Raw genomic sequence first — 16,483 nt, 5'->3', positions numbered from 1 at the left:
AGTCAGAGTCCTCAGTGGGTTTTACAGGTCTTTTATTGGGGTTCACCAGGCATACGGCAGGCAGGGGTGCTGGGAGGCTGGCCGGCCTCCCAACCCCCAGCAAGTCTTCACTCTGGGCTCTCCGACCTTCTCTCTCCCTGGGCTTCTGCTGCTTCTCCGCTTCTCTTTCAGTTTCTACTGGCGTCCCCGTGATGCCGCCCTTAAAAGCCCAGTCTCAGCCCAGGTGAATCCCATCTACCTATGTCCACACCCTATTCCAGGTGCCCTCCATCAGGCAGGCATTCAGGACCACAGGGATCCATCATCTATCCTGATGGTGGGAGGGCAGAAATCCTGACATTTTTCCTTACCCTACATGAAGTTTGGGGATAAAGACAAAGAGACTAGAAATCTCACGGCCTATTGGGGAATCTGGTGTGAAGGAAGTGACTGGACCTGGGGCTAGAACAGGAGCAGAATCCAGATCTTTGCCCCTCAATTACACCAAGCAGTGATCTTTGAACTGTATCTTGAAAGCAATGAGGAATCATTGAAAAATTTTAAGCCGGAGAGTATCCTTAATGGATTTGCATTTTAGAAAGTCTACCTAGTCAACAATGAAGATATGACTGGCATCTATCTAGAAAACCAGTGAAGAGGCTTTTACTACAGCAGTTTACTGTACCTGCCTCCTTCCCGTCTCAGCAAATTTCTTGTAAGCATAGATGGCTTTTCGCTCTCCAGATCCTCTTTCTATTCAATCTGGCTTTTATTTCTACCTCCTTAAAGAAACAAGTATCCAGGGACATCTACAGAAGCTATTCAGTTCTTGTCTTATTCCTCTTGTCTCTTAATCTCTCTGATGCATTAATGGAATTGACATCTCCCACCTGCCAGAGACTCCATTATTCTTTGTGTTTCCATTCTGAAGCTTATTTCTGAGCACTGACTGACTGTATGCCAGTAAGACAGTGGTAAGCAAACTTACAAAGAATATTGTATTTGTGGCTGTGGTAGGGCAGGATTCTGTAGGGGCAGTGGCAAGGGACCTTATTTAGAAGTTGAGGGTTTCTCAGAAGGAGTGATTTCTAAGCAGAGACCTGCAAGATGATAAAGCGTTACCTAGCAGGAAGGAGGACAATAATTTAGGCGTGGTTAGTATGGAGTGAGGTTAGAATAAGTAAAACTGGTTTGGTCATGATGAGTGAGCATACACAATAACCAGAACATTGAAATAGATTTAGTAGGACTGCAGCAAAGAAGACATGAAAGAATAGCATACACTGAAACCAGAGCTAGATGTAGATTCTTGTGATACATGTTCAGTATTTTAGACTTTATCCAAAGTACATGAAAGGTTCTTGGAAGGAGAAAAAAATAATCAAATTCACCTTTAGCTGAGTGTTGTCACTACAGTGTGGAAAGAGAAAAACTGGTTAAGAAACTGGTACTATGATCTGGGAAGGAGATAATAGTGACCTGGCCCAGGATGGTAAGCAATGGAAATGGAAAGAAGCCAGAAAATTGGAGAGGCAGAATCTACAGAACGAGATGTCTGATTAGGTGGGGAAAGGCAAGTTATTGAGAAGAATAAATTATTCCCAACCATCTGTTTAGATAATGGGGTAGATGGGAAGTCACTGAATAAAAAGGAAAAGTAGGCTTATACTCTAGAAACTCTTAATACTTGGAAACTCTTAGATAACAAGGTATAGGGAGGCAAGAAAGAACATAAGAGAAGGAACATACTTAGTGGAAAGTGGTGACAAAATCTGTTGCAGACATCCTGAGTGCTGTGAGATATTCAGATGGAGATGGAAAAATACAGGAAGCTATAGACCTTAAGATAAGGAATTCAATCTGAACTGGAAATACAGATTCATATTTGAAACCTTCAGAGTGGAGGAGATTCACCAGGAAAAAATATGCAGGGTATAAAAATGAATTGCCTTGAAGAATGCTAGCATTTTAGTGGATTGATAAGGAATAGGAACCTACAAGGTATAGTGAGAAATGACCAGAGAAGTAGGAAGAAAATCTGAAGAATGCCTCCACCATAGTGACATTTCAAAAAGGTAGAAGGGAGGCAAATGCTATGAAGGTTCAACAAAATAAGGATCAAAAGTTTTCATTGGATTTTGTGAGATGAAAGTCTAGATCTTCTGGAGAATTTTGGAAAGGCCAGATTGCAAGATGAAAAAATAAATTCAAGTGAAGAAAGGGGTAGCATTGTAGACAATGCTTTTAAAAGTTTTAGTAGAAAAAGGCAGGTGGAAGTCCAAATCTAGAAGGGGGTATGGACTTTTGGGTTTTAAGGACAAGAGAAACTTAAATGAAGAGTATATTTCAATATGATAGAAAGAGACATTAGAAATAGAGAAAAAATACTAAGAAGAGGGATAATCAAAGGAGCAGCTTTGGTGGCAATTCTGGAGGCAAAAAAGGGTGATGTGCAGAGCATAAATTGTGAGATAAAACCTAGACAGGAATAAGACTCCACTTCTGTTGAATAGGGGAAAGAAGGAAAAGATATACAGAAGCAGACAAGCTTGTAGGTGTGATGGCAGGAGGCTAGGATAATCCCCACCTAATGTTTTCTTTGTTTTTATTTTTGTATGATTTGGCTTAGTCTTTGTAAAAAGCAAGATTGTCTATTGTCTTTTGCTAGTGAGGTGGTGTGGAGAGAAGGAAGAGGTTTGAAGGAAGTGGATAAAGTTTAGAACCATAATTGTGCAGAACAGAAGTGTGTGCTAATAAGAGAAACAGGGGTCTACAGGCAGAGTTGATGCACCAGTTCAATCTGGTGATTGTGAAATTTTAATGGTGCCTCTCGGCTTGGTTCCACCAGGTTTTCCCATGACGCTTAGCAGATAGAACCCAGACAGAGAAAAGTCAGATAATTAGGTTCTTCCAGGGGGAGGGACTTTACCAAGCTGATTTTCCAACAGTATTGTGGGTGTGATAATTTAAGACATACGCCAGAAGGTGGTATGAATTCATGAAGCATGGATTCGAATTAGACAGGGAGACAAATAAGTGCAGGTTGAAAGTAGTTGATGGCCTAGAAGTCACCATGATGTTTAAGAACTGGTGACTGGGAGTACCTCGGGAAGAGTACTATAGAGAGGATTCTGCACTTGGCCCTTGCTCCTCTGCTCTACCAGACACCTAGTCCCACCCATTTTGGTGGCTTTAATGTCCTGTGTGTTGATGGCTGCAAAATTTGCATCTTAAGCCTTTACATGGGGCCCGCACTTCAGACTTACAGATCTAGCTATCTGCTGGTCACAGCCACATAGGTATACTAGATACCTCCAATGGCACTTGTCTGTAATTAAACTCCTCACCCATGATTTCTCTCTAATAAAGTCAGTATCATCTACCCAAGCCAGAAAACACATGTTGTCCCAGATGCTTTTTCTCCCTCAACTTCTCCTTCCCCCAATACGTCCTGCCACACATTTCAAATCCACATGTGATTTTGCCACCACTCCTCACTTCAAACTGCCTTCTAGTGGCTACTAGTGAACAGTTCATTGTTAGGACTTCATGCTTAAATAGCAACAGGACAGCCTCTTAGAGGAAGTGAGGTCTAACATAGTATTGGAGGAGAGTAAATACTCAGTAGTCTTTTTTTTTCCCCTTTCTCATTTTAGTACTAAAGATTCTGACCGCCTAGGAAATTTATTTTATTTGGATCAATGTAATAAAAATCAAAATTTCTTCTGGTGGCAGCTTATATTGTTACTTTATGGACTAAAGTATAACATAACTGTATGATTTATTCTGCAAGTATGTGAAAAATACTTAAGAAAACATTGCTAATTTAAACTCTTTTAGGTAGAGCAGACTGCCCATATTATGCTAAAGCAGAACTTCTGGCAGACTATTTACACAAGAATCTTCCTGATTTTCAGATACATAAAATTATGCAACATCCTGATGTTTGGGAGGTAAGAAGCCTTTACACTTTGTTAAACTCATACATGCACAAAAATGTGTTCTAACTTGATTAAATTTTATTAGCTAATGTATCAGGTAGTTTTTACTAATCAATGTTCACATACTGCAGATACTTTAATACTAATAAAATATATCTCTACTATCAGCCTGAAAATGTTATTATTTCTTCCTAAAGCCTAGTAGAACAAATGAGAACCTGACCAAGTGGAATAAATTTGATTTCCCCAACCCTCCGCCCCCCAGCCCCCGAACTTACATTGCAATTTAGCTTTTCATTCTCCTTCAGTATTGATTTCTAATGACATGAGGCACTGGTTTCATCAAAAGTCCCCTCCTTGGGACTCTGTTTCCCCACAAATAGACTGAAATGGAGATGTGGGTGAAGGGGTTTCCTTTGCTGTGAAATGCTCTTGAGAACAACATCCTGGGAAGGCATGAGAGCAGCAGGATTGAGCCACAGAGCCACAGAGCAGAACTGGAGAACAGCTGTGCCAGTGACCTCAGCCTGTCCTCTAGGGAACTCAAGCTGAGGTGGCCCTTCAGAGATATCCCAAATACAGAGATACCCACAGTTAACCGTAGTTGATGCAGGCTGCCCCTGGGAAAGGGATTTAACCCTGGGCAAGGGAACCTCCTTTGACAGAGGCCAGTTCCTAGAGAAAGACTCAGCCCTGGGCCATCAGTAGCCAGTACACACAGTGGGTGTTATAATGAGTGCCTTGGTCACCATGGGGAGTCTGAACTATTTACTGGAAAATTCATGACACATTTTTGCATAGAAAACATAGAAAAAAATATGTCATTACATTTCCGACAACCCAATACATGTAATAGGATCTGCTCGGTTCACCAATTGTGACTTTTGGATCCACATGCTCCATATAATTCATTCATCTGGGAACAACTTTTCCAGGATTTCAATTGGCGTCCCTCCCTGTTTAATTTACAAGAGGAAGGTTAGTCAAATGCACATCATTTCAGAGCCTTAACTGCATGCATCACCTTTCCTCTCTACTATCCATATGGACTCCCCTCACCTTCTGCTGGCCTGACTTACTTGATGGGGTGACCTCCACACACCTGCATCCTTGGAGGTCTGAGCTCTAATCACTATTCCTTTTTCAGGATGTGAATGTTGCATTTGTCCATTTACTAACAAAACTGAGCAGTTCCAAAATGCCTGAATGGGTCACCTAGGTGCCAAATGGTCTCTCCTGCTCACATTGGGTAGTAGCTGATCTTCTTGCTTATGATCCCCAGGACCGATTAGTGCATTCAATGTAGTAACTCCTGCTTTCTTGACACAGGAGCTCAATGTGACCAAGTGGCAGCCATAGTTTAAAATTTAATAGGCTTGGGCTTCCCCGGTGGTGCAGCGATTGAGCGCTGGGTTGCGAAGCTGCCTGAAGCCTCTGTGATGCTGGTTCGATCCCCGGCTGCTCCCCAGCCACCGGAGGAGGGTCCCACATGGCGCGCAGACCTCTCCTGCCGCCCGCTGCTTCCCTCAGCAGTGTACTTCGGTCCTTCTGCCTGCTCTGCTCCCCACTCTGGCTCTGGTGAATTCTCTCACCCTCCTGCACTTCTGACTGTACTCAGTGCTTGTATAAATAAATAAATAAATAAATCTTTAAAAAATAATAAAATAAAATTTAATAGGCTCTTCCTTCTAGAACCCCCCTCTGCCCACCCACCATGCTCCTCTACACGCATGTGCAAGTGCGTGTGCGTGTGTCTGTGTGTGCACGCACACACAGATTCAGACCCACAGAGTCTAGAGTGAGGGAATTTTTGGAAGCACAAATTTCTCCATATAGGTTACTAGAGTGATGATAAACAGAGTAACTCTTAATTCCACCCCTTGTTTCCTGGATTTATATATTCATCATGTTGAGGCAAAACATTATATTGATTTATGGTATACTTTGCATCCTGAAAAATGATGCTCTCGCAAGATATCAGTCTCCAAGCTGGTGCCTGTACCTTCAGTGGGCTTTCCACTCCCTCTGTCAGGCTGTCAGTGGAGCAATAGGTGATAAGGCCAGTGGAATCCATGGTTATGTGCAAAATGCCTCTCTCTGAAGTGGCTCCCTTGAGTGATATTAAACATTCTGTTTAACCAGTCCCATAGATGTTCTTGAACAGGGTGTCTGAACTCTCTACAACGCAGGAAAGGCAACACACACACACATAGACACACACACACAATTGCAGTCCTTGTCACTTTGCTGAATACAGTATTTTACAGTATTCCAGGCTGGTAGGTTTCCAGCTTTACAAAGCAGCACATCTGCCCCAGCTGCCATTTTACTAGCTTTTGGTGCCTTCTTCCATGGCAGTTCTCACATTTTTCTTTGATTTAACGTGAACCATCACTTTCTCCAAGCTTTTGAATGTCATCCTAACAACATATCACTGTCTTCTGAGGTCCTTCCAAGTGGTGCAGAAGAGTGATTCATTTCAATAATTCTCTTTTGCCCAACTTTCTGGACCCTCAGGGTCCGGCCCTGAACTATTCTCCCAGCTTCTGCCAGGACATCAACACAAGCAGATTTGTGCTGAAGGTCCTTGGGGGTAGAGTCCCTTTTCTCCACAGGCCAAGCTCATCACCCGTGACCAGAGGAGCATGGTGACACCTCATAGCAGCACCCACTGCCTTATGGTGGGATAAAGGCTTAGGGACATTTAAGAGCAAAAAGGGAAATCCCTTTCTAAGATTTTATTTCTAAGGTAACCCTGTTACATATGCCCCCAAAGACAAGAACGTTATTATGTACTGTACCCTGAAGAATTTTGCTCTCTGTCTTATGTTGTTGGAATGCCGTTTCCACAAACCAGATAATCATTATTTAAACTTTTTCTACTAAACATTAATAGAAATCGCCAGATAACTCTTAGCTCATTGATTCAGCCTGAACAAGATAATCTATACTCACATATTTGGAGAGCAATATCAAATGTATGTGATCCAAGCCTGGAAATATTTCATAGAGAAGAAGCTGAATTAAGTTGAATAGTTTGGATATCGGTTGAGATAGAAGATTTGGCTCCAGGTCTCCTCAGCCAGAGAGCAATTTTCAGTACTTTTATTTGGTCAAGGAATTTGAAGAATATTCTTTCTGCTTTGTTTATTTTGCTATTTAACACATCACTATTTCTCTGTATTTGCATTTTACAGCTTAAAATACCTAATTTTTAAAATTATATCTACACAGTGTAATTAAAAACAAGCTAGTATCTTAGTGTTTGCATTCCTGAGAAATGCATTGAATCCTGAGCGAGATTTCATGTATGACTTCCCTTTAAATATCATTCAATAGGATTGGTTGAAAGATTTGTGTGAAAAGAATAAATGGAATCACAAAAAGTCCCCCATCATCTGGAGAGAACTGTTGGATCGTGGAGGAAAGGGTTTGCTTTTGGGAGGATACAATGAGTTCTTGGAGCATGCCCAGGTACATAAATCAACTTACCTGTTCAAAATATTATTGTTCTCTCACTTTATATTTCAAATGTCTTACTTTCTAAGGTATTCTCTTAGGTCACTTTTCACTCTATTCTGACCTTAAATAAGAACTTTGCAGGGCCTCCCCAGTGGCGCAGCGGTTGAGCGCTGGGTTGCGAAGCTGCCCGCGGCCTCTGCGGCGCCGGTTCGATCCCCGGCTGCTCCCCAGCCACTGGAGGAGGGTCCCACATGGCGCGCAGACCTCTCCTGCCGCCCGCTGCTCCCCTCAGCAGTGTACTTCGGTCCTTCTGCCTGCTCTGCTCCCCGCTCTGGCTCTGGTGAATTCTCTCACCCTCCCGCACTTCTGACTGTACCCAGTGCATGTATAAGCAAACAAACAAATAAACAAATAAATAAAAACATGCCTCTATTTAAAAAAAAAAATAAGAACTTTGCATTATAGCCATTATCAGCTAATTATTTCAACCCTTGTGTTGTCTTTTTCTTTCCCAATTACTTAGCTGTACTATAGTGTCACCTCTAGCATGACAACTGAGCTGATGAAGCTAATTGCTAAAGAGAACCTTCAGACGCATAAAGAACTAGAGCTAGAGAAAGAAGAAGCTCTGCAATGTCACGTCAACCCCTTGCAGGTCTGGATCACCAGGTGGGACAGTCCAACCCAGGAATATAAAGTCTTTTATAGTTAGAGAGGACAATGAAGTGTGATTTCATGATGGAAGAATATTTGAATGTCAAGTTTGACATTTGAATGCATGTGTATAGGCATGCGTGCATGTATTTATCTGTATATATGTTTATGGATAGATATACCTTTGTGTATATACATATGTATCTCCCAATATAGCTCCAATTAGGGGTTTTAGAACATGTATTGATTTGACACATGTGTATATATACATGCACATATATACATGTTAAATATATACACCTATATGAAATCTAAGAGTAATTTTATAGCAAAGATATTTACTTTGCATAACTGTCTCCAGCTGCTCTGGTTCCATCATTCTGTCTCTTGTGCTGTTTGTTTGCTACTGTTATTCTTGCTCTGCCTTGCTGTCCCTTCCCCCCTCCTCCTCCCTCTCCCTGCCAATCTCACAGACTCTACCACTTGCAAGAACTGTCCCTACTCTTCCTTAGGTACCCATTTTCTGCAACCCCACTCCCTCGTCTCTCGTGTACGCTTCTTCTCATTTTGCCCCTCATTGCTCTCAGTCTCAGGCATGTGCAGTCTTCGTCATCACTTTTTCTCCTGTCTTATACTCTCTCTCCATCTCCTGCTGCTGGTCCTGTTCCATTTCTTCTTCCCCTTTTCTTCTATTTCTTCTACCCCCACAATCTGTCCTTCACACTGTTCTCACTCTACTTGTGTGTGTCCTAATATACACACACCTTTGAAAACTTATTTATTATTATGAAATATTCTAAATACAGAAAAGAACTGAGAATGATGTAATAAACACATTTTAATCTAACACCCAGATTTAATAAATATTACACCTGCTTTAGTTTTTTTAAATAAAGGATTAAAATTATAGATATTGTTGAAACTCCAGTGTTCTGCTACCCAAACCTGCTACCCAAATTAAAAATGCCCATTTGCATTTCTAAACTCCCCTCAGGGGTCATTAAAGCTGTCTGGAGTTTGTAACCACACCTACAGGGACACAGTAGCAGCTTGTGCTGATCCTGTGATTCTTTGTAAAGCTTTGAAAAAGATAGGTCTTTCTAACATATGTCATTGTTTTATAGATAAGGGTATCAAATAAGAAAAGGCTATGGTTAAGTAGAATTTTAAAAATCTTTTTAAGAGGAAATATAAACATGTAAGTAGAGGAATATGACACAGTTGTTTTAAATTTTGCTTTCTGCATATTCAACTTGAAAAATCATAAACAGATACATTGCTCATTTGGGGATTGTTGTGAGATCACCGGCTGAAAGGGTTAGTAGTGGGAATTTCTTGTTCTGCTTTTTTTCCTATGTGCTCTTGAGTCAAATGTCTTAGAAATTTGTTAAGGTTTCATTGCATGGGATCTGCTAAAACAGCATTTAGCAGCATTAATTCTCCCCCTCCATAAGCACAGAATACCTTTCTTCTTTGTGTCGTCTTCTACTTCTCTTAATGTTTAGCAAGTGGGTGAGGACCCACAGCCAGGCAACCCATTTTATATCGGGGTTGCTCCGTAACATTAACAATGTCTTATAGTTTTCATTATGCAGGCCTTTCACTTCCTTTGTTAAATGTATTCTTTTTTGGTGATCTTGTAAATGGAATTGTTTTCTTAATTTTTCTTCTAGTTTGTTTGAGTATTTGAATGATGCAGATTTTTGTATATTGATTTGGTGGCATGTCATTTGATATACTTATTTATGGTTCCTAATAGTTTTTTAGTGGAATCTTTAAGGTATTTTATGTATACCATCATATCAATTGCAAATAATGTTAGTTTAACTTCTTTTCTAACCTGTATTCCTTTTATATCTTCTTGTTGAGCAATGTTCTGGCTAAGAACTCTAACACTAAATTAAATAGAAGTGGTAAGTGGGCAACTTTACCTTGTTCCAGATCTTAAAGGAAAAACTTTCAGTGTTTCACCATTATGATATTAGCTATGGATTTGTAATATATGACCTTTATTGTGTTGTGGTGTATTCCTTTCATCCCCCACTTATTGTTAGTTTTCATCATAAATGGGTGCTGAATCTACTGAAATGTTTTCTCTGCATCTATTCATATAATCATATGATTTTTATCCTTCCCTTTACTGATGTGGTGTATTAAATTAATTGATTTGCATAAGGTATATCCTTATCCCTTGGATTAAATCCCACTTGGTCATGCTGAGCCATCCTTTGTATGTATTGTTGATATCAGTTTGTTAGTATTTTTTTTTAAAGTGTGTGTTCTTTTTAAAGATTTTTATTTTTATTTATTTATACAAGCACTGGGTACAGTCAGAAGTGCGGGAGGGTGAGAGAATTCACCAGAGCCAGAGCGGGGAGCAGAGCAGGCAGAAGAACCGAAGTACACTGCTGAGGGGAGCAGCGGGCGGCAGGAGAGGTCTGCGCACCACGTTGGACCCTCCTCCAGTGGCCTGGGAGCAGCCGGGGATCGAACCGGCATTGCAGAAGCTGCGGGCAGCTTCGCAACCCTGCTCTCAACATCTGCGCCACAGGGGAGGCCGGCCCAGTTTGTTAGTATTTTGTTGGGAATTTTTGCATCTGTGTTCATCAGAGATATTGGCCCATATTTTTTTGTGATGTCCTTCTTTGTTCTGCTTTTGATTTCTAGTCTTAAAAGTGTCTATACAGCTATGTATGTCTATTTAAGATATTAAATCACCCCACTAAATTCACATGCAGAAATACCTATTAAGAATAAAGGCTTAGGGCCTCCCTGGAGGAGCAATGGTTGAGCGCTGGGTTGCGAAGTTGCCCGCAGCCTCTGCAGTGCCAGTTCGACCCCCGGCCACTGGGTGAGGGTCCCACATGGCAAGCAGTCCTCTCTCACAGCGCCTGCTGCTCCCCTTGGCAGTGTATTTCGTCAGTCTGTCTGTTCTGCTCCCTGCTCTGGCTCTGGTGAATTCTCTCACCCTCCCGCGCTTCTGACTATACCCAGTGCTTGTATAAATAAATAAATAAATCTTAAAAAAAAAATAGCTTTAGGGGCCTCCCCGGTGGCGCAGTGGTTGAGCGCTGGGTTGCGAAGCTGCTGGCGACCTCTAGGTGCCGGTTCGATCCCCGGCTGCTCCCCGGCCACCTGAGGAGGGTCCCACACGGCATGCAGACCTCTCCTGCCACCCGCTGCTCCCCTCAGCAGTGTACTTCGGTCCTTCTGCCTGCTCTGCTCCCCGCTCTGGTGAATTCTCTCACCCTCCTGCGCTTCTGACTATACCCAGTGCATGTATAAACCAACCAAATAAATAAATAAAACATGCCTCTATTTAAAAAAAAAATAGCTTTAAGTATATAATTTAAAAAAAAAGAATAAAGGCTTAAAGGGGGCAAAAGATTTAACCATTCACATTCATGTTTGCGTTTTTATTAGTGCATCTGCCCTTGCCTGCTACAACCTAATTCCCATCTTAATAAGCGGTGAAGTGTTTGGAACGAATACGGAAATTAGCATAACTCTATTTGACAATAAGCAGGCAGAAGAAGATCTCAAAATCCTTATGACAGAGATGAGGAACCTGGTGTCACCCCTCCTCCAAAGTGTCTCCATCTGCACCCAAGTGGAAGATGCCTTCCACCAGGCCCACGTGATCATCATTCTGGAAGACAGTATTGACAAAGAGATGTATTCTTTAGAAGACTACATCCGACACAAGGTTCCACTGTGCAGGCTCTATGGATACCTGATTGAGAAAAATGCTCATGAGTCTGTAAAAGTTATTGTAGGAGGAAAGTCCTTTGTGAATCTTAAGGCTGTTTTGCTTATAAGATATGCCCCCACCTTGGCACACAACATTGTCGCTGTGGCACTGGGGGTGGAAGGCGAAGCCAAAGCTGTGTTGGCCAGAAAACTAAAAACAGCACCCTCATGTAAGTGAACTGTTTCCATTTCTGTTTTTGTTTTGAAACAACATGATTGCAAAGCACTAGGAAGAACACTTACCCTCTAGGAATATGCCAGATATTTGGAATAACAAGCAAACTTCTCATTATATGACTTGACCACTGTGAAAATGTTTTTACTGGTTTTTATGGCTAGGTAATGTGTCCATCATTACCAAAAAAATAAACAAATACTTGTCATAATATGACACATATTTTCCAAGTAATAATTTGAAGCCTAATACTTTAATTTTTCCATAGTAGTCAAGTAAATTGATCAAATTGATTTTATTTAAGTTAACCAGGCCCATGCTAAAGTGGCATCCCTCCATTTCCCACCGTGGGAAACTCGGGCTTTCACAAAATATTTCTAAAGTGCTTAGAAGAGTATCTGATAGGTAGCAAACATTTGCAAGGATATTAAATTTACTAGTAGGATTGTGATATTTGATTGGTTTCTGCTCCTACTAATCATCAAATGGTGGATAGAAAAATCGCATGAAGGTAACACTAGATCAGAAAATGTATTATCATATTTTGAAAGGGAGTGCTGTATTTAAAGTATTTGTCAGGTTTGACAAATCTTAGCCACTTTTGCCTTTAGATGCAGCAGCTGCCAACAGTGTTTACTGAGAATATAATGAAGTACAAGGACTTTGCTGATCCCCAGCACATTGTAGGAAGGACTATATTATCCATTTCCTTACAATTAAGCCCAAGAAACACAACCCAAGTACTGCTGTATACAAACTGATAGTGTCTTAACCCCAGAGCCAGTACATGCCTCAGCCAAACTGATACTAATGATTCAATAGGAAAGGAAAACATTTTCTAATTATTTTATCTCTGTTGTCAACCTTATATTTATGTGCAGACACTGATTTATCACAAAAGGTGTATGATACACTGATGAAAAAATGAGGAGGGCAGGATTGTGTCAAGGGCTTTCAGCTAGAAAGTTGCTCTCCTGTAGGTTGCTCATGCTGTAATTTCTAAGCCCTCTGTAGTCAAAGCCAATCAATAAATGAGAAGCAGAAAGAAGGATGTAGGGTAAGGTAAAAAATCAGGCTTTTCTGCCCTCCCGCCATCAGGATAGATGAGGGAACCCTGTGATCCTGAATGCATGCCTGATGGCGGGCACCTGAAGTGGGTACACCTGCGCTAAGACTGTGCTTTTAAGGGCGGTGTCACGGGGACGCCAGTAGAAGCCGAAAGAGAAGAAGCCCGAAGCAGAAACAGAGAACACCAGAGAGCCCACATAGAGTGAAGATTTGCTGGGGGCTGGGAGGACTGCCAGCCTCCCAGCCCCCTAGCACCACTGCCTGCCATGTACCCGCTGAACCCCTATAAAAGACCTGCAAAAAAGCCACTAAGGACTCTGACTCCTCCTTTACCCGGTCTGCATGGGATCAGAAAACCTGCACCGTGTCTATTCCCGCCTTTACAAAGGAAAATGAAGAAGAAATGGGAAAAGGACTAAAGGAACACCAGGGGGACAGTTGCCAGCAGAGCGTTGTCAGTGGGGCAGCGAGGAGAAATCAGAGCAGCAAAGAGAAAATTCCAGATGTCAAGAGGATATCTTCAGGATAATCCCTGAGGGCAGTTCATACTGCTTCTAGGACCAGGTTTCCTGACTTAGTTGGGAATCTTTCTGTTGCAAGTGATTAAGTCCATTCAAAGTAACGGAAGTCAGATGGAGAAATGTTTTCACGTGACGTAATTGAAAGTTGAGGGAGTTCTTCCAACAGGTGTAGCTGGCTCAAATGATAATGGCAGGGCTGGCCTATGCTCTCTTAGCCCTCAGCTCTGCTTCCCTCAGCAATGGTTTGATTCTCAGTCAGGCGCTCTCTGAGAAGTGGCAGAATGGCCATTGGTATCCCCAGACTCATCCCCATATCTAGTCATGCCCACTAGAGAGAGGGCTTCCTTTCTCAGTTGTTTGTACAAACATGGTAGGACAATAGCTCATTGACTGTACTAGGACTACATGCCAAACTCTGAATCAATTATTATGGACAAGGAGCTGGAGTCTGGGTCTCATGCATATTGATAAGTTTGGACCCAAATTAGGCAACGGTTGTTAGTTTTAGGAAAACCAGGATGCTGTTAAAGAAAAAAAAGTAAGAGATGCTGGGAGGAAAAAAACAGACATTCCCTATAATTTTTTGTAGGATAATTTAGAGCTATAAAAGGACTTCAAGGCCCTCCCTGGTGGCACAGGGGTTAAAGTCTCAGCACTCTCAGGCTATCATTAGCCACTGTGGCATGAGATCAATCCCTGGTCAGGGAACTAACCCATATGGCACAGCAGACCTCTCCTGTCTCCCCCACTGCTCCTCTCAGCAGTGTATTTCAGTAGATGCGCCTGTTCTGCTCCCCACTCTGTCTCTGGTGAACCTTCTCACCCCCCCCCCACCTCTGCTCTACACCCCAGCTCTTGTATGCATAAATAAATAACAATAAATCTTTAAAAAATATACAAAAGGCCTTCAAGCTGATAGGAAAAATGAGACTCAGTGAGATTAAAAGGTTTCTTTAGACTTTAGGAAGACAACTATCACATACTGCCATGGGGCTGGAGGATTATTTTTTCCATGAGGGATCCCAGGGGCTCCTAGTCAGATTTCCTCCTTCCCTTCCCTCCTACAACATGCAGCTAAATAGAGAGCCAAGTTGCACCATTAGGTCTCTTAGGAAGTGGGTGATGGAGAAGCATCAGCTATTCCTACTGATGAGTCATTTTGATGACAGCAATAATCTCAGAGGAAGATAACTGATTACCCGAGATATATTTGGATAATTGCCCAGCCTCTTCTCACCCTAGCCTGTCTCCTGCTGTGGAGGTAAAAAGGTCACTAATTTTCGCAACTTTTCTTATAGCTAGAAGAAATTGAGGGTCTACCTGAAGTCCCTTGGGCTTTCCTAAGTATTTTACTGCCTGAAAAGAGAAAGACAAAAAGAGGAAGTCTGTTTTTCCCCTTTCTGCCTACCTTTGAAACCCTGTGAAAGTGTGATATATGGAGCTGCAGCAGCCACCTTAGAACCATGAGGAGACCAAGAGAATCACTCTCTGACCTACTAAACAAGCACCAGTGTCAACTTGTTCTCTGAGAAAAGTAAACACTTCTGGTTAATCCAAATCAGTGGGATAGTCTGAAGCCACAGCAATCTTACATTATAAAGAATAGGGGAAAGAATTAATCTCCACAATAGGAAGTGGTATGACCTTATCATTATTAATTTTTAAACCAAAAAATAAGTTACTAAATCAATAAAATTATTTCTTTTCAATTTGGATACACATTCCTAGAAAATCCATGATAGAATCATATTAAATAATACCAATTTCTGTTTGTCTCTAACCCCTATCCTCTTATTTTGCTTCATTAATATGTATTACTGTGCATAGTAGTTGTTTTCTTACCCATTTTTCCCTCCACCCTCAGAATGTTACGAGAATTTGGGCTGATTTGTTTTCTTCTAAATCTACCACCTAAAAATGCCTCACACAGAAGCTAATTCAGTAACTCTTTGTTGGCTAAGATGTTCCTTGGGGTCCTTTTATTACAACACCCTCATTCTGCAGAAAATGAAAGCCAGCCTGGGAGTTAAATGATTTGCTCAAATTTCTATTCCAGTCTAAACTCAGGAACTCCTTGTCAGAACCAAAGTAAATTAAAAGTTCCAAAGGACACAGAAACATTAATTCAAAAAGGCACCTGCACCCCTATGTTTATAGCAGCACTATTTACAATAGCTAAGCTTTGGAAACAACCCAAATGCCCAAAAATAGATGACTGGATTAAGAAGATGTGGTACATATACACAATGGAATATTACTCAGCAATCAAAAAAAGATAAACTTATGCCATTTGCAGCAACATGGATGGAGCTGGAAAGGATCATGCTCAGCAAAATAAGCCAGGAAGAAAAAGAAAAATACCAGATGGTCTCACTCATAGCAGGAATTTAGAAAACCTAAATAAGAGACCAGGAGAAAGACTAATTATAATAAAGTAAAAATCAAAATCAACAAGCAACTATAAGCCAGAGACACTCTGGGGGGCGGGATGGGGGGAGGAGAAGGAAGTAGGATCAAAACAAGGGGGGGTGGGAATTGTATGGGGAATATAACCAAGATGAAAATGCGTACATTGTGCATGAATGAAAATTGATGTAAAAAATATTTTTTTTAAAAAAATTCCCTTCGTAGCAGAGAAATGGAGTTAGGACCAAAGCAGGGATAGCATCTTAAGTAGCAGTTGGTTTCAGGTATTCCTTGACTTCCTTCAATTACACTCATGCCATTCATCGAGCTTTGGGCTTTGGCTATTAGGGATTGGCAATTAGGGATTGCCAAACCCTGATGATTAGGGGCATGCTCCACATTATTTGCACATTTTGCATAACTTAGGAGGAACATAAACTTAGGCTCATTTTCTAGCACAAGTATCAATCCTAAAACAAACACACACAAAAAATAGCGTGCACGTAATTTTTTATACTAATTTTCAT

At 41.3% G+C, this 16,483-nt stretch overlaps 1 protein-coding gene across 1 annotated transcript in view; it reads left to right on the top strand.

Moving 5' to 3' along the window:
- MDH1B (malate dehydrogenase 1B) overlaps positions 1–16,483 on the top strand; it is a gene marked incomplete at its 3' end in the record, with an annotated part of 30,813 nt that overhangs the window by 423 nt on the left and 13,907 nt on the right. Inside the window, exons 2-5 of the mRNA XM_084259581.1 lie at positions 3,824–3,932; positions 7,260–7,394; positions 7,906–8,051; positions 11,460–11,956. Coding sequence (XP_084115707.1) covers positions 3,824–3,932; positions 7,260–7,394; positions 7,906–8,051; positions 11,460–11,956 — 887 coding nt within the window. The remainder of the gene's footprint in view (positions 1–3,823; positions 3,933–7,259; positions 7,395–7,905; positions 8,052–11,459; positions 11,957–16,483) is intronic.

This window comes from Talpa europaea, assembly GCF_964194135.1.
Source record: "Talpa europaea genome assembly, chromosome: 1".
Taxonomy (NCBI): Eukaryota; Metazoa; Chordata; class Mammalia; order Eulipotyphla; family Talpidae; genus Talpa; species Talpa europaea.
This window is presented reverse-complemented; position numbering and strand designations above follow the sequence as displayed.